General features: G+C 36.2%; 1 protein-coding gene across 1 annotated transcript in view; it reads right to left on the bottom strand.

Moving 5' to 3' along the window:
• The window catches only part of TRDN (triadin), a 388,796-nt gene extending 370,547 nt beyond the window's left edge, over nucleotides 1-18,249 (bottom strand). Inside the window, exon 1 of the mRNA XM_053904527.1 lies at nucleotides 17,943-18,249. Within this exon, the coding sequence (XP_053760502.1) occupies nucleotides 17,943-17,964 (22 nt within the window). The 5' untranslated portion in view covers nucleotides 17,965-18,249. The remainder of the gene's footprint in view (nucleotides 1-17,942) is intronic.
• Nucleotides 18,250-19,347: the final 1,098 nt, after the last annotated feature.

The following is a 19,347-nucleotide window of genomic DNA, read 5'->3' as shown; positions in this document are numbered from 1 at the left end:
GAATTCCAAGCAGGCTCCACACTGTCAGCACAGAGCCTGACATGGAGCTTCAACTCATGAACCATGAGATCATGATCAGAGTCTGAATCAAGAGTCACTTAACTGACTGAGCCACCTGGAGGCCTTGAACCTTTTTCTTAAAAGGGTTCATACACACTCTTCAAAGAGTCAAATAAAGAATAAATAATAAATTATTCCTCCTTTTTGGTCCTTGGATAAACCAGGATATCCATGATTTATTCATTTCAGTTGAAAAATTAGAGACTAAAACCAAAAGCAGAATTTTTCTCTATGCACTTCTTAAAATACCATAGTATATTCTTAAAGTGTGGTCCATGGACAAGTAGCATTCTCAGCACCTGAGAGCTTGTTAGAAAGGCAGACTCTCGGGCCCCATCCCAAACCTACTGAATAAGAACCTGCTTTTTAGAAAAATTCCCAGCTGATTCATATGCACATCAAAGTTTGGAAGGCATGGGTCTAAGTATGTTTATATCACTTCCTACTTCGAACACACCACCATTCATAGAACATAAGTATTACTATGGGGCAATACTTAGTTATATTTTTTAATAACTTCAGGTTAATTCTTTTAATATTAATTCAAAGATATATAGAGTATAAATTTAGAAAAACAAGACACGCCTGCAAAATTGTTCTAGAGTAAAAATGCCATTACTAGCTACTAACCTTAAGCTATTATACTTAAAATAAAGGTTTTTAAAATTATTTTAATTATATTTATTAAAAATCTTTCTACCACAATATTATATCTTTTGTAATATGTTGATCAAATAATTTATTTTAGTGCTTCATGACAGTGTCTCTATGTTGTAGGAACTCAATATTTATTAAAATAAAAACTTTACATGCATATCTTATTCTATGCATCACAAGTGAAATTTATGTATACTCTATATTTGTATGCATATATACTATATAAATGTTTACGTGCATTTATACTATATAAATGTTTGTATGCATTTATATTATGTAAATACTACACAAACACTATGTATTTATGGTTTCTTACCACTTACAATTTTGCTCTGTTGCTTCTGAAAATTTTCCTTTCATATTTATCAACAAAGGTATGTCTGTCTACCTGCATTCTGCCCTGTAGTGGAAACTATTGTTTTCAGGTCAAACTAAGGCAAGTTTGTTTTCCTATAAATCTAATTTCATGTTTACTTAATTCCAAGTTTTTCTTTTCTAACTTTTATTACTTCAACAATTTTAATTAAGCTAATTTCTCATATCTTCCTGTATTCCACACTCTGATCACTTTTTTTCTTTAATTGACCTTATTGGGAAGATGTTTAAGCACAAAGATTGTGTTAGTAGTTGAAAATCTGCAGAAATTTTATGCAAGAATACTTTAGAAACTCTAAATGACAGAATGTCTCAGAATCCGAATATAAAAGGGAGACATATTTATTTTAGTTTGAACAGCAAGCAAAGTGATCACACATTTTTCGCCTACCTCAAACAGATCATGTTTAGCTGACATGACTGTGGGTTTCATGAAATTAATCTCTGACCTGATTTTTTTTAACTGCTGTAGTGTCAGTTTTCTATTAATAGGCCCTTATCCAGCGGAAAATGTACATACCTTCCTGGTGTGTACAAACCTATGCAGGTGAAGGATACCCATTCCAAAGAAGGGCAAGATGTCCTCATTTAAGAACTAAGAGAGCCTTTTGAAGAAGTTCACTCTACAATCATCCAAAGACGGTGTGGACAACATGTATTATATATTGTGTGTAGGTGACTAGATAAATATACAAGTGTTATTGATTAAATAACAATTTGTGTTTCAGAAATATTCATAGTATTGAATGTAAGCAGATTAACTGTAGAGATATTAAGAAGGAATAAATATTGCACGAACTACAATCCTCTTTCCAAAGATTTGCAATTATCCATTGATGACAGAGACAAATCAAATGAGGTGTCTGTCTAACTTTGCTTATTATTAGGGGGGGAAATGTTACTTACAAGTTTATTGGAAGGAAATTCAGTATGCATTTCTGCAGAAAGAATAGTTATTAATTATTGTTAATTGTCCCAATAATGAGTTCTGTGACCTTGAAAATGAGGCTTCTTTTTAGTCTCAGGTTTCTTATATAAAGGGGAGACTTATTTACTTAAAAAGTGACTTATGTAAAAATACATTGTGGAAAATAAATTTGCCTTTCTTCTATGTCAACTTTATATGTGCCCTCTGAAAATTTGTCTCAGCATATAAGACTGACTTACAGTAATCAGATAGGCAGCAGCATATTAGTTTTCTACTGCTAACATAACAAATGGCCACAAACTTGATGGCTTGAAATAACATGAATTTATATCGTGCAGTTCTGGGACTCAGAAGTCCATCATAGGTCTCAAGGGGCTAAAATCAAGGTGTCTGCAAGGCTACGTTCCTTCCTGGGGGACCAGGGGAGAATCAGTCTCCTTGCCCTTTCCAGGTTCTGCAGACTACTGTGCTCCTTGGCTTATGGCCTCTTCTCCCATCTTTAAAGCTACTGGTGGCTGGTCAGATCTTGACATCGCATCTGCCTCTAACCACAACCAAGAACATTCTCCACTTTTAAACTCATGTGGTTAGTTTAAGCCATCCAGGTAACCCAGGATAATCTCTCCATCTCTAGGTACTTAATATAATCACACCTGCAAATTCCCTTTTGCCATGTAAGATAACATATTCACAGATTCTGGGGATTGAGGCATGGATATCCTAGATGGTCATTATTCTATATGCCATAACTAATATTCCCTCTATTCTTTTTTAAAGTTTTTTTTTTTTTTTTTTGAAAGAGAGAGAGAGTGTGGGGGAGGGAAATAGAAGGGCAGAGAGAGAATCCCAAGCAGGCTCTGTGATGTCAGCTCGGAGCCTGACACAGGGCTCTATCCCACAAACCATGAGATCATGACCTGAGCTGAAATCAAGAGCTGAGTGCTCAACCAACTGATCCAGCCATGTGCCCTTCTCTCTATTCTTTATCAATCCATACACATTATGTGAGCACTACTCTATGCAAGGTGTTGCTTAGGCCTGTTCTGTAAATTATTGTGTGGAGATCTTACAAATTTAAATTCCTTGGTCCACAATCAAGATATATTTTAAGCACACTAAATCCCCACCAACCCCCGCCAAAAAAAAAATGCCCATTCACATTTGCAGAATCTCCACGTGGGGTGTAACTGAGAATTTGGTTCAGTGAGTCTTTCGACAGCAGGGATTTTTTTCCTCTCTCTCTGTCTCTTCTTTTCCTTCTCCTCCTTCTTTCTTCTCCTCCTCCTTTCTTTCCCTTCCTTCTTCTCTTCCTCTTCCTCCTACTTCTTCCTCTCTTTCTTTTCCTTCTTCTTCTCCTACCTCTTCCTCTTCTTCCTCTTTTTCTTCTTCTTTTCTTTTTTCAATGAACATACCTCCAGGGACTAGAATACTTTTATAATAGCTAACATTCCTTAAATATTTTTGGCTAAAGTAATGAATGTGTGGACAAATGAATGATAAAGTTGTAGAAATATAACAATTTTTCAATTGACTAACATCATGTTGAATCTGGCTGAAGCAGCTGTAAGTTACCACTAGACAATGGGTGGTATAGAATTATAGATTTAATTTGGTAGTCATGTGGAAGATGGGTTAGGGGTCAGGAGATTAGATGGATGCTTATGTCACGGTAATAGTGTAGCAGTTATGTATTGGTGCATAATAAAACATTCCGAAACTTAGTGGCCTCAAACTTATATAATCACTCATTTTTCTCAGAGATATGCAATTTAGTTAGAGTTCAGCAGGTATGATTTGTCTTTGCTCCACAAGTATCACCTGGGGTCTCGCCTGGGGACTACAGGATCCATTTTCAAGATGGCTCACTCATATGGCTGAAAAGTTGGTGCTGGTTAACAGGGAGCTTAGCTGGGTTTATCAGCCAAGGATTTGTTTCTCTCATTATGGTTCTCCCAACAGGGTGCTTAAGCTTCTTATAGCATGTTTCAAAAGTAAATATCCCAAGAGAGCAAGACAGACCAACTGGCATTTTTATGATCTATCTTTGAAAGCCATACAGTATCATTTTTATTGTATTTTATCTGTTGAGGTGATCAGATGAGTCTCTCTGGATTCAAGAGGAGGAAAAATAGACCTCACTTCTCAGTGAAAAAAAAGTCAAGATCACATTATGAGAAGAGAAAGTGGGGTGGGAAATATTGCCACTGCTGCTTGTGAAAAATACAATGTGTCACATACAGGGATCCAAATCTGAAATGATAGGAGTTTAAATTAAAGCAGGAACAGTGGGAATAAGGAAGAAAATATGAAATCAAGAAATGAGGAATCTAAAAGTTAGAGACTGAGCAAAGAGGAAAAAGACAAAATTCTGCAGGGTCAGAGGAATAACTGGGAAGAAGTTAATGAGTTTCTGTATGCATATGTTGAGCTCCTGACCTCCATACACCTTCATTCAATAATATTTGTTGAACAATCTCTTTTTTATGCCAGATTATGCTGGGTCTAAATGTCAAATTTGAGGGGTGCCTGGGTGGCACAGTTGGTTAAGCATATGACTCTTGATCTCAGCTCAGGTCTTGATCTGATGGTTCATGAGTTCGAGCCCCACATCTGGCTCTGCGCTGACAGTGCAGGCCTGCTTAGGATTCTCTCTCTCCCTCTCTCTTTGTCCCTTCCCCTCTTGCACTTTCTCTCTCTCTCTCTCAAAATAAGTAAACAAACTTTTAAAAAAATGTCAACTTTTGGGTTGCTTCCTGTACAGTCTCAAATAGGGGTCATTATACATTGAGGATTACTTCTTTATCTTCGAGAAGTTCTTACTATTCTATTCATTCTCTCCCTGCTCTCCCAAATACCCATTTTATTTTATATATCTTATAGGGATACATCAATTTCTTCTGAAAAACAAGTTAAGGCATGTCTAGTAGATGGCCACTGAGGTCACACTTTCTCTATGTTTTTCAACTAGATTTAAATGATAATATATACGACCCAATCTGAGTAAACAAGGTATCTTCTTTATGCTGAATTCACCTTTTTAACACAGAGCATAGTGCCATGAAATAAATACACATTGATGATAGAACCAGAGAATATTAAAGCTAGAAAGAAAAAAAAAATGATCATAACAGTATCATTCATAACAGCCTCTCAACTTTAAAACATTCAAGTGGATAAATAAATTATGACAATCATACAGTGGAATACTGTGCAGCAAGAATAACATGAACTACAACTACATACAACAAAATAGATGAATCTTACAAACATACTGTTGAATTAATGCAGCAAGAATTATGCACAGAATAATGCATGCTGTGTGGTTCCATTTATAGAAAGAACAAACTTGGCCAAACTAAACTATATCGTTTATGGATGTGGAGGTCATAAAACTATAAAGCAAAGTAAAAAAATTGTTATCAAAAAAATCAGAATAGTTGTTCCCTGTGGAGAAAGGGATGGACAAAGAGAAATCTTGATTGGAAAGCAAAACCAAAATTAGAGTGAGTGGGTGGGTAACAGATGGGAATATTCTTCAGAGGTAATGGAAACATTGTTTCCTGACCTGGATATTGGTTATGCGGATATCATTTCCTTATTGTTTAGTAAATGATATATAAATATATATGATTTATGCAGCTTCAGTGCCTGTATTTTACAAAAAGTTTCTTTTTTAGTATTTTAAAAACTGTGATGACTCATAATATTTTTTAACACTGAACTGATGAGGTGGCTGGTCTCTTGAAAACCAAGTGGGACACTGTTATTAAAACATTGCCACAGTTATCGAATTTTTTTTCATTTAGAGTTCTTGTGCATTCTGGCTTCTAGGTCAGTGTTACCTAACAGCTTAATTTTAAGTGAGTTCCTGCAATATTGGAAAACATATTTGTCATCTTGGTAGTGTTGCAAGGAATTAAAGAAACATTGGAAATACTTTAAGCAGACATGCAGAGTTCAGTATGTCACAATATCAGTTGACTATGAAGTAAGGACATATAATCCACTCTCAAGTTTATTATTTAGCTTCTGTAATACTGTATGAGAGGCAATTTTGCAAAGTACTATCTTTCAGTTTACCTATCAGAGATGTTTCCACCTGTGCCTCTCTTCAAATTATGCTGTCACTTCTTAACTCATTAGCTCAAGGACACAGAAAATAAGCCATCACCTTTCACTAATTTTTCTCCAGAGGAAATTGGGTCATTCCATTTGGTTTGTGAATCCCTTTGCCCCACACTTCTTTAAAATTATCATCTTTTTTTTCCCTTTCTACTACAGAATTATAAGTGCAAATCAAGACAGCCAAATATAATTATATTTCAGTAAGGATTTCATTCTATCCCAAATAATTTTCTAGTCATTGAAATAGATGGTATATACCATAGATGTTATACAAACTCTTAGTTGGTAACTGACTGGAAAATATTAAAAAGATCTTCTCACTAATCCAAATCTCTTATATTGGCCTAAAAGAATCTTCTATGTAGAACTGGAAGATAACTAAGTCAGCAGTTTCTCATAGTTGAGTACTTTAATCCCACCTCCTTCACAACCATTAGAATTTATGCTCATCTTTGCCTTGGGTTCTTGTTGGTTGCTCACTGGGGTGTAGTTAGCATCTCCATTGGAAGATGTCTGTAATTGTTTGTGGAGTTAAAATGATAGTGACGGGTGCTACTCTATGCTAACTATCCTGCAATGTCTTGGAAAGATCTTTGACTAATTCTCCTGCCTCAAATGCTAATAGAGGATGACTCCTCCAGCTTTGATGCTCTCACATAGAGCATGAAACCAAGGTATTAGTAAAAATATATTAAATAATTGTTTGCTAGATATATTAACCTGAAACTTTTAGGATCTAGGGATGTTGGTGAAAACTTAATTCTTTGATTTTCCTTTATGCTCCTGTTCTTTCATTTAGAAATATCCTTCAAGTTATTTGTTTTTAAACATTTCTTATTTATTCTGAGAGAGAAAGTGTGAGTGGGGGAGGGGCAGAGAGAGAGGGAGAGAGAGAGAGAATCCCAAGCAGGCTTCACACTGTCAGCCCAGAGCCCAACTGGGGCTCACACTCACAAACCATGAGATCATGACCTCAGCTGAAATCAAGAGTCAGACATTTAACCAACTGAGCCATCCAGGCACCTCCTTTAGTACCTTTCAAGTTTTAACTTAATAATAGTCTCTGATCAACCATGTCCGTTTATTCTCCGCTTCTCGGGTTTTCCTGACACTCATATCTCAAAACATTTGATTTCTTTGTTACACATTAATTTATACTCTAGTTATTTCATATGTGTAAATGGTGTCTACTTTAAACTTGAGTGATGAGAAACCCAGGAAACTATCTCACAGTTTTTATATATAATTTTATCTGTACTTCTTTTAGGCAACTGACAGCCTTCTCTCATATAGTTATTTCTACAATTATCTCATCTTCCCTTGAGGGCTGGTTTACATATATTTCACATTTCATCCACAGACTTAACACAGTTACCGGCCAAAGCAACTTCTTGAAGTGCACATACTTATTAAATATCTTTGAGTGTGCCAGCAGGTTTGTCCCTTTCCATCCATAAATGAATGACAGAGGAAAGGGACAAAGATAAGGACACCATGTTCCAAACCTGGTTATTGAGATCCTATGGCACTCAAAGACAGGGACCCAGGCTGTATTACAGTTATGACAAGACAATTCTAGTCAGGACCTGCAAGGTTTTTAGATCCAAAGACTGGGCAGAAACTGAATAGTAAACCTGGTCTACTTGATTCAAGAGATAAGCAAAACTTCCTGAGACCTGCCAAAGCTATTATTTCTAATATAACCCTTTCAGTCACTGTAAGCAAAGTCTTTAGAGGTTTCTGCTGAGTTACTACTTAAATCTAGCCATTTCTGCTACCTTAGGTACTTCCTCGTCATGTCTTCTGAACTTTGGACTAAGGATCATGTCTCTTCATCCTTTCTTTGATAAAGGCCTTTCCCTAGTATCTCAAAAACCCTCTTGCCTTCCCTCAATGCTCAATGCAGTGCCTTTATAGGACACCATAACAAGACCACTGGCCTATAACACCAGTTCCCATAGCACTTAGAACAACAGTGACCACAAAATTAGTTTGTAACAACTGATTTCTCATCATTAACCTGAAGAAAGTCATTTAGTGGTCATTTTTATGACAGTGTTATTTCATTTTTTTTTTTCACGAATTGAAAATAGTGTTCCCAAAATACAAACTGAGCTCAAGTAGGGTTTTTGAGGATCAAAAACAGCAATGGACATACAAATACTGGGAGCACACTCACATCAGAGGGCCAAAAACTAGGGATTATATCAAACTACTGGTTCAAAATAAGTCATGAATGTAAGACATCCATCCTTTTCCATGATACAGCAATAGGGGGCCTTAACAAAACTAGAGTGTTTAAACCAGGATTTTTATCCAGTTTCTTAGCCAGGTAACTCTGTACCTTGACCGTCCTAGGGCCTCATCCCACAGACCACTAATTCTTACCTACCCCTTATCTCTTTTTCTTTCATCTCTTCATTGATCAAACCTATTCATGATCTCTGTACTTTGGCCAGCGATTTCATTATTGGTCCAATAATGGCATGTGCACTGCAAATTACCAGAGTGAAGAATAGGACACTCAATCATTCTAAAGTTACTTTTTAAAGCAAGTTTCAGTGTGTCCTCACTGATCATAAGATTTATGAACAATAACATGATTTTGTCAACTAGATCAAATAACTCATCATTCATAAATCCAAACTGGAGTTTATGTTTTTAAATCTGTTCAGTCTTCAATCTAATGATTATCTTTTGCCCTTTTCTGTTTGTTTTTCAATCTACTGTATCAGAATCAGGGACTTCGTATTATATCTCTTCATTTCCCCATTGTCTGGTATTCAGCTTGGGACACAATAGGTTCTAAAATATTGACTACAACTGAAACTCCGACATGACCTCCTGCCTTATAAACCTAATTATAGGTTGGTAATTAATACCACAGAGTCTATAATTTTGTTATATTTCAAATGGATGTATTTTCTTTGTTTGCTTTTCTCTAAATGCAATGCCTAATGCTTCTGCATATTTAAATTCACAAACTTGGCATTTCACCATACTGTGGTAACTTCTAGATTTTATACCACATTCTTTTCCCTCAGGCAATTATACATAAGTAAAATAAGAATAACGATGGATAAAAATAATAGCTCTGGCACTAGAGGTCAAAGAAATGTCACTTTATAATTACCATTTTTGTTTTGATGTCATATCAACTGTCTACCACAAACAGAAAATTCTCTGAGTCATGATGATTTATTTTAGCAAGCAACAATAAATTTTCCAGGGAAATCTTGCTAAAAATGTTTTCAAAGTATAAAGAAGTAGAAAATGATTCTCTTACATCCATAAGCTCACCAATGCCCTAAGTTGTATATATGATGTGTATATTATATTAAGAGCTCTTTCCTTTGTTTCTTTCTCAGCATTTCATTAACCTGTGTAGGGGAGAGGAGGAGGAAAGAGCAAATGAGTAGCAATGATAAAACCAGTCTCTAACAGCAAGTTCTAGCCTCACGTGCCCTGCTAAAAAGCAGGTTGCAGAACATAAATTATCTTTGTTCTTCTAGATTAAAAGATTGTAGCTTTAAGTGAAGACCACATACCCCAGCCCTTGCCACAGATACCGAATTAGAAACTATATGAACCATACATATTTAAATGTAATACGAAGTACATCATAAGTGAGATGGACTCAATGGTTTATGAGGAAACAGCTCATTTACATACCAAAGGATCTTTCAAAATCGTAAATTCCATGTGCTTTTGACAGCTTGACTTCAGGCACAGAGATGTGGAGATGTTTGATGTTTAGAGAGCATAACTAGTACAGAGAGAAGCAGGACTTTATTCATTACACATTTGCCAAGGATATTCTTTTTAACTTCCTTTGAAGATGGAAAATACTATCTTTTCTTGGACCAGAAAGTTCATCGATCTCTGCTTAATCCTTACTTGGGGCAATACATGTTCATGTGACACTCAAATAGCACTTCCTATGAGAAATTATTCATGGCACTCATGTAATTCAGAGAAAGTGGGAATTTGGGATGCAAAACTTAACTTTGCTAGATCTTCCTAGAACTTTAAGTTGAACAGAATCTAAACTCCATAAACTTGGAATTATTGTATTATGCTAATGCATGGTTTCCAGATAAAGGTTTTCCCCTAAATTTCTCATTTTAAATATGTTGCTTTAAATAATACTTATTTTTTTTAAATATTAAACATTTTGCTAAAGTATTTCTTTTTATTTGAAGGAAGAAAAGAGTAATGATTTAAACTCCATAACTGTAAAACCAGAAGCTTAACTGGAAAATCTATGTATGCATTCTCTTTTCAAATTGATATATTCAACCAAAGGTCAGCACAGACCGCCTTAAAATTGCTTAGTTGCACCATTTTATATTTCCCTTATATTAAATATTGTTAACTGATTAAAAATTAATGCAAACAGCATTGAAGGCTTTAAGTCTCTAAGGATTCCTAAGCCTTTAGAATAATAGCTGAATAGGCTCAATTCATTTTTGCATTGTAAAAGTAGCATGGTTTTATAAATCAGAGTCACAATGATGACCAAAAACAAACAGGAAAAAAATTAAGTAGCATTTAAACTGCCAAACAGAACATCTTCAATGGGTGCTGTGTGCTTAAAATGTGATAGAAAAAAAAGAATCACTCTTAGAAATAATAACAAAAGCTACAACAAAAAGCTTCTTAATGGAACCCAGCAAAGGTTGACACTAAAAAGGTACATTTTCTGTATCTGAAAACATTCTTCTGGCCTTATTATTCGGCCCCTCCCATGAGGCTCCTCATCCTCCCCCAGTGTATGGCTAAGAAGTGGGACTACTGCTGGAACCCAGATTTCTGACTTAAACTCCATGCAGGGGCGCCTGGGTGGCTCAGTCGGTTAAGCGGCCGGCTTCGCCCAGGTCATGATCTCGCGCTCCGTGAGTTCGAGCCCCGCGTCAGGCTCTGTGCTGACAGCTCAGAGCCTGGAGCCTGTTTCAGATTCTGTGTCTCCCTCTCTCTGACCCTCCCCCGTTCATGCTTTGTCTCTCTGTCTCAAAAATAAATAAACGCTAAAAAAAATAAATAAATAAATAAAATAAACTCCATGCACGTTGTACTCTATCACACTGCCTTTAATTATTTTAATGCTGTTCTCTCTCAGCTCTGCACTCCTTGTCCTCTCTGACTTTCATTGAATTATGTCACCCACTGGTTTTCACAATTTGCTTTTCTTCTCTTTTTCTAAATTCAACTTGAGCAGGAAAGAAGATTGAGAAGTTTTAGAATCAGACTAATCAGGTTTATGTGAAAGGCCTTTTAGGCTTTCACTGTTTCTGTGATATTTTTAAAAGATATTCATGCAAGACTTGGTCCTTAATACCCTGTCAGTAAATACCATGTTCCTGACTACAGCATTTTCTGGAACTATTTTTCTTTGCCTCATATTGACCTCTTGGGTTTTTAATTTCGTCTCAGGTTTTCACATGGACCATCTTGAAAATGACCTGTTACTAATTAAGATGTCTAAGTAATGTCACTAATAATTTTGAGAAATGATATGAAACGAACCTCCAAATTCCCACATCATAACAGATATATTTAAAAAGCATTGTTTCTTTTTCTGCTATTACAAATGTAATACACATGTCTGGACCCCTCTGTCTAATACAAGCATATTTGGTTTCCATTTCAATGACAGCAGACTGTTAATTTAGACAGTAATTTGCACTTACAAATAAATTTGGTGGTCAATGGATTCATTGACCCATGTATATAACAAAAAGTAAATTGTTACTAAAAGTATTTACTAAATACACCAGCTCTGTTGTTTTATTCCCCCTAGCTCTTTATTAAGGAAAAACTTGAATATTCACAAAACAGGATGTTATAATGAACCCATCATCAGCCTCGATATAATCAAGTCATGGTCAATCTTATGCCACACACAGCCCATTGACATTCCTCTGTGGAATATTATTTAAAAGGAAGTTTCAAACATTGCATCATCTCATTCATATATATTTGAGTATGTATCTCCAAATAATATAAGAAGTTTTAAAACATACCACAATATGGTCATCCCTAAAGACAAGGTCATCATCACTACCATCAAATATTCAAAGTGTGGGGAGTTTCCAATTATTTAATTGAAATTTTTTAAGGTTGTTTGAATCATGATCCATTAATTATACACATTATGATAGGTTGCTTTATTTTCACATTTGGTTTTATAGGTTTCCTTGACATCTCTTTTTGTTTGTAGTAACTTATGCGAAGGAATTTTGTTGTTTGTACTGCAGAGGTTCCCATAGCCTGGATTTTGCTGACTGCCTGCTATGGTGTAGTTTTTAGCATACTCCTCATCCGTCTATTACTTGATAATTAGAGACGGTGTTCCATTCACTGCTTTTCTTTTGTTTCTCTTTATTCTGGGTTTTGTTTTTGTTTTTGTTATTGTTATTGGTTTTCAATCTGAAGAGTTAGTTCTAGCTCTCATTTTAATGGTTGGTTAGGTTTTGCCTTATATTTTCCCAAGAGTTTGCCTTTCTGTGGCTTCCAGACTTTTTATCTATTGATTTTTGCATTGTCTCTTCCCCGCCAATCTACACTTTAAACAACCTGTGCAAAAGTCTTTTCATGTAACTGTGCCTGTTATGATCATGATCCTCCTCCAAATATATTCTCTTGTCAATGTCAATTTTAAAATGTGTTCCTGGGGGCGCCTGGGTGGCTCAGTCGGTTGGGCCTCCAACTTCGGCTCAGGTCATCATCTAGTGGTTTATGGGTTCGAGCCCCTCATCGGGCTCTGTGCTGACAGCTCAGAGCCTGGAGCCTGTTTCGGATTCTGTGTCTCCCTCTCTCTGCCCCTCCCCCCTCATGCTCTGTCTCTCTCTCTCCTTCAAAAATAAACATCAAAAAAAAAAATTTAAATGTGTTCCTAGAACTAAAAATTCTATATGTGGTGTACACATTCTATATGTGGTATATCACTTTTTTTGAACAGGAGAACATAATTTGGAAGTCATTAGGTGTTGAACCTAGTGCTTCATCCTCTTCCTCCACCTCCCAACCCAAGTCATCTCTACTTGGGCCAAAATAGCCACTCTTGATTTGGCAAGATAAACACAAATATATAATCTGGATCTCCTCCTACTTGCTCTGTACCTGAAACACAAAAGCACTTGTAATTTCACCGTCTATTGCTCTAGGTGACATAACTGGTGTGCATAGTTAATTAGTCTGGTTGTGAATTCTTGACCTCTTTTCTTGAGAATGACAATTGCCACTGAGGTGCTATAGAATCTGTTGAAGCAGTGCATTGTGCAAAATAAATTACTATTTTCGCTCTAAATTTTGAACATCAAATCCTCTCACAGGTTTGTTACAGAAGCAGTAAAACATGGTTGAGCTAAAAGAGAGGAAACAATCCCCTACTTAGTACAACAAACCGTCTCCTGAATCCTGAAATTATATAATTGAAGTTGAGATTTTGACATAACTTCTAACTTTTTTACAGAATTTCCCTTAACTAAGCATTCTAGTAAATTATAAGTTAATTATAAATAGGATCTCTACCAACTTGAGTCTATTACATAAAAATTTGTACTTTCCTATGTTTTAAAGGTCCTTGGACCCAGAGAACACGGTTATATAAATATTATAGTAATGCATAATTTGTATATTAGTTACCTGGCAATTTTAAAACATTACATATTTCATCAACTTTTAAAAAGGTTTCTATGTTTTCAAAAAAGCTATGAGGAATTAACTATACTTCATTATTAAAAGTACTCAAAAGGTAGTTTTACATAATGCTATATGCTGTCAAATGCTGAAATTGGTGGTTGAAAATTCACAATGAGACTCATAGGGGCGCTAACTCTGGCACTTGTCTAGGAATAACTAGGCCTCTGGAAAGAAGGTAGAGGCCATTTATAGTCCTAAGCCCTGGCACTCTTTGAGTTTGATCCAGTCTGTGGCCTGATTATACCTGATCAACCTAGCATGGGCCATAGTAGAATAAGGGCCTAGCGTAGGCCCCCATCAGCCTCTGAAACCACACTAGGCTAACAGTCTCACACACCAAGGAGAAGTATTCAGCATGTCTCAGGTTAGAGATCTGGATGTGAATCCTAGCTACACTATATACAGCTGTATAAATTCAGGTGAATTCCTAACCTCTCTAAACTTCAGGTTCTTATTCTATAAATAGCAATAGTAAAAATATCTATCTCAGTTAAATTGAGGATTCAGTGATCACATAACAAACTTCATACATTGCTTGACATATAAGGTCTTCTAAATAAATGTGAAATATTATTATAATTATATTTATTAATTTATCATGGCCAGAATCAAAGATGCTGTTTCCCTAAAATCCTTTGGCTTTCAACTTTGGTCTAGTTCTACTTCGTCTATTGCTCTGTACCTGAAACACAAAAGCATTACTTCGTTCCGTCAGATGAAGCAATCCAACTTGGACCATGCAGTGAAAATCTATGTAAAGAACTTAAGGTTCTTAACAAAAGTTCTTAATAAAGGTTCTTAATAAGGTTCCTTTTTTTTAATATGAAATGTATTGTCAGATTGGTTTCCATATAACACCCAGTGCTCATCCCAACAGGTGCCCTCCTCAATGCCCATACCCCACCCTCCCTCCCTCCCACCCCCCATCAACCCTCAGATTGTTCTCAGTTTTTAAGAGTCTTTTATGGTTTGGCTCCCTCCCTCTCTAACTTTTTTTCCCTTCCCCTCCCCCATGGTCTTCTGTTAAGTTTCTCAGGATCCACATAAGAGTGAAAACATATGGTATCTCTCTTTCTCTGTATGACTTATTTCACTTAGCATAACACTCTTCAGTTAATAACGTTCTTAATAAAAGGTTAATGAAGGTTCTTACTAAGGTTCTTAGTAAAACTTAAGGTTTATCCACATGACCTGCATTATAGTTGAATAAGCATTGATATAAGCCATAGGAGACATGAATTTTATCTTCAGACTTCCTCTAATTATCAATGACCATAGAAGAGTGGTATAATCTGTATGAGCCTCAGTTTTCCAAAAATTGAGGTCAAGCCAGTGGACTAGAGCTCTCCAAGGGGCTACGCTAGCTCTAGCCTTCATAAGTGCTATGTGATGTTTGCTTGCTTTGTGATAAATGGATGGGAAGAGTAATCAGTAGATGCCCTCGACTACTGGTACAGTACTTACATTTTAGAAATGTGCCCAAAAGTGGGGACAAAAGTAATACAGCAGATGAGTCGAAAGACTATTCCAGACTAAGGGAAGAATGTGTACCAAAGTTCTGCACAAAAGCACACCTCCTATGAAAGACTAAAAGAAGGCTATTGTGGCCAGGGCCCAAAAAAGTGTGACTCATGAGGACAAAATGAAAAGCGTGTAGGAGAGAAGTGTGCAGGAAACTCTGGATAACCACAGAGAAGGACTGAAGTGTCAAACTTAAAAATTCAGCTATTTGAGTTGACAGTCTAATTTTTATTTGAGAAATATGATTAATAAATCATTCCAGAAATGAAAAAAAAGTACGTCAATGGTGTTCAAATGACATAGATCCTATGAACTGCAGGGGGTAAGGAGAGGAAAATGACCATCACTAGATGGTGTTTTTACACTTTAATTTATTACTAATTCAATTACTTTTATGGGAGACTCCAGGCAGTCTTTTGAAAATCCTTTAGATGCTCCACATGGAGAAGACAGAAACCAAAGTTCTATTCAATAATTAAGAATTCTCCCATAAAAAAAAAGTTATGAATCAAGTGCAAAGGTCTACAAAGATCATCCACAGGCAAACCAAAAATGTTTTGGTCAAGTGACCTCCTGAATCAGCTGGATGTGCACATCCCATATATAGGGAGGGAAACACATTCACAGGTATCTTTTTAATTTTTTTTTAATATGAAATTTATTGCCAAAAATGGTTTCCATACAACACCCAGTATTCATCCCCACAGGTGCCCTCCTCAATACCCATCACCCACCCTACCCTCCCTCCCACCCCACATCAACCCTCAGTTTGTTTTCAGTTTTAAGAGTCTCTTACGTTTTTTAATGTTTATTTTTGAGAGAGACAGAGAGAGAGCATGAGCGGGGGAGGGGCAGAGAGAGAGGGAGACACAGAATCCAAAGCAGGTTCCATGCTCTGAGCTGTCAGCACAGACCCTGACATGGGGCTCAAACTCACAGACCGCGAGATCATGACCTGAGCTGAAGTTGGATGCTTAACCGACTGAGCCACCCAGGCGCCCCATAGGTATCTTAATAGCTTGTGCAGGGTGAAGCAAGAAGTTGTTATAGATAGTTCTCTTTAAGACAAACTAAAGGCCACATGATACAGAATATCTAAAGAATAGGAAAAATTGCTATTTATATTTAGTTAGCAAATTCTGAACTAAAATTGGTAAAGAGTAAACCTGATATCCTTTTATAAAAAAGAAGAAACACAAACTAGATCTAAGGGAGCTGGCTTCTAATCTTGGCAATGCCATAGTCTTGAGCAAGTCACTGAACATCTGAGTTTTAGTTTCTATTTCTGCAAAATGGAGATAATAATGCCGACTTAATTGAATTGCATGAGGTTTAAATAAGTAAATACAAAGTCCTGAGAAAAATACCTGATAAACAGAAATCTCTCAGTAATTGTTTTTATTAATTTGGGGTGCCAGGCTAAACTTCTCAGTGGAATATACAAGTAAGACATTTCTTCTTATAAATATTGACTGAAAATCTCCAACTCTGAAATCACTGTGTGTCCATACTAACGTCTACGCGAAGAGCCAAAACCACACGTTCTATTTTTCAGTTGTCTAATTAAAAACAAACCAGAACAGCATTCAACTTGGAAGCTGATGAGAGCACCACCTGTCTGATTTTCTTACAGCTGTCAGAAGCAAATTTTAGATCCACCTCTTAGATTTTTACCCCAACTAGAACTGGATTGTGTCTGTATATAAAATGCTTTAGTTGTTTTAAAGGGTCCTTTTACTCTAAGAAATGTAAATATTTTTATATATTTATATATTTGCATATAGGTGAAACGATTGCTACCATGGTCGAATAATTAAAAATTGCGTTTTAGTTAGGGCATAAACCTTTTCAGAATAAGCACTGAAACAAAATATTTACTTTTATAGAAAGATAGAGTTCCTTGTGTAAATGCAAAAGAGACATGAGTGTGTGAAAAGAATCAGAATTTGAATTGCTTTATTTTAAAATCATATTTATCTATATTTTGTGTATTTCCAAACCTTGTCTCTGACTATCTACCAATAGTAAAATGTATACAAATTTTGTGGGGGCACTTACATCTTAAGTTGTATATAAATCTTATATACGTGTGTGTGCATATTTATACATTGAAATTAGAAAGGGAAAACAAATTTAAGATCCGCATTTTAAAATATCATAAAGCAAAAGTACTCAAAATCATTCTTCCATGGTTAAATATTAGATGCAACATTTCAAGTTCATCGTGGCTTCTATCCTTTTGAGCCTTGTAAGTTTTGCAAGGTTAGATATTAGCCATGATGTTACATGACCATAGCTATTTATAGAGGGGCCGGTTACAATTGGTACCTGAGGCCTTTGGCATAGCACACAACAGTTTCCACATGCAAAATTTCAGAGAAACCCCTTCTCTCCCCCAACACACAGATCTATCAGCATCTCAGCACTGAAACCCACTTCTCCAATCCTGTATAGAATCATTGATTAAGAAAGTATCTAAAAGCAACATTTAAGTCGACAAATGGACGGTCAATGTCACTATCAACTTCCACCTTGTTTTCCTAGTCGGTATATTGGAAAATGGTAGCAATACCTTCAGCAGTGATCTCCGTCATGGTGTTTGGAGAAAGGAAAAGGCAGGTGAAAAGTTCCCGTCAAGTGGCACTTTGCAGAATACTTTAGGATTTGAGAACTCTGATAGGGGGTTCTGTGTGAAAATGTGAGGGCTCTTCCTTTTCCTGGCTGTTTCTGCTGCTCCTTTGTTGTCCTGTTGAACTTTGTCTCTTCTCTGCAGAGTTCTCCCCCTGGAAACAACCTGAGCCCTTTCCAAGCTGCACTTGTGGCTCAAGCAGAAGTATCAGCTTCGAACAAAAATAGCCTCATTTCCCTAGGACTCTTCAGCACTTTTTTTTTTTTTTTGGCACTCTAGTGGAACACACACACACACACACACACACACACACACACACACACCAGCTCTCCAGCCCCAAAGAAAGATAGGCCAAACAAAACAAAACAAAACTAGAAAGTACTGTCTAAACCCCCACAGTTTCCCTAAGATAATTACAGATCTTGGGGTCTATGTCAGAAAACATGAAATAAAGAGTTGAAAGTAATCTTATCTGTGATAGCTCAGATTTATTCTTAGCGCCCTTCATGCTCAGAACATTCCTCTTCCCTTATTTGGTGTGGGGAGGGTCCTGTAACATCTACCAGAAGCAAAGGGGAGGGTAGTCTTCTGTCATTTTCCCCAAGGTGATTCCCTATTGGTCTAAATCCACTTAGCAAGTGCAGTTATTTATATAGGGCCACACTTAAACTTGCAGCTATTAAATCCTGAAGCTTCCTTGTAGGGGATTAAGATTTTCCAAACATGTGAGACCTGATGAATTACTTGATTTTTATATTCTCTTTAATTTCATACTGAAAACAAAATATCTGAATTTTTATCTATGGAGTAAAAAAAAAAAAAAAAAAAAAAGGAAAAGTGACATAAAGTTTAGAAATCCACAGCCAACATTTTAGTAAAAGATTTCAACCTTTCCCTACCAAGAAAATAGAAGAAAAAAGATCATAGCAGCTAACAATTAACCAAATGGGCTGATTAGCATTTCACCTTCCCATTCCTAGACAGGTGTTAATGAGCGGAGAAATATTCAATAGTTGGTGGTAGAAAGGGGAAGGAGAATCAAAGGGCATTGATAATCACAAACTGTAGCCAATTTGAATAATCAAGGGGTGACTATACTTATCTTTTATTTTATTCTCATATTCAACCTAATAAATGTTTGTAGTTTCAACTTTTAGCCTTAACTTACTGCCTATGGTTGTCAAAATCTCTTTGATTTGTATGGGACTTCAGAGATCATAAAACAAAGTCAAATATGCTGTTTTAATTTTTGAGACTCAGAAGAAAGCTACAATAGTTATTTCCATAGAAAATTACATCCTCCACCCCCCATGTCAACATTTTTGTATCTGCTGCCTCAATTCTTTGC

The sequence above is a fragment of the Panthera pardus genome, unplaced genomic scaffold (assembly GCF_024362965.1).
Source record: "Panthera pardus isolate Hobbes unplaced genomic scaffold, ASM2436296v1 HiC_scaffold_17, whole genome shotgun sequence".
In the NCBI taxonomy this organism is placed as follows: Eukaryota; Metazoa; Chordata; class Mammalia; order Carnivora; family Felidae; genus Panthera; species Panthera pardus.
Note: the sequence above shows the minus strand (reverse complement) of the source record. Positions and strands in the feature narration are given on the sequence as shown.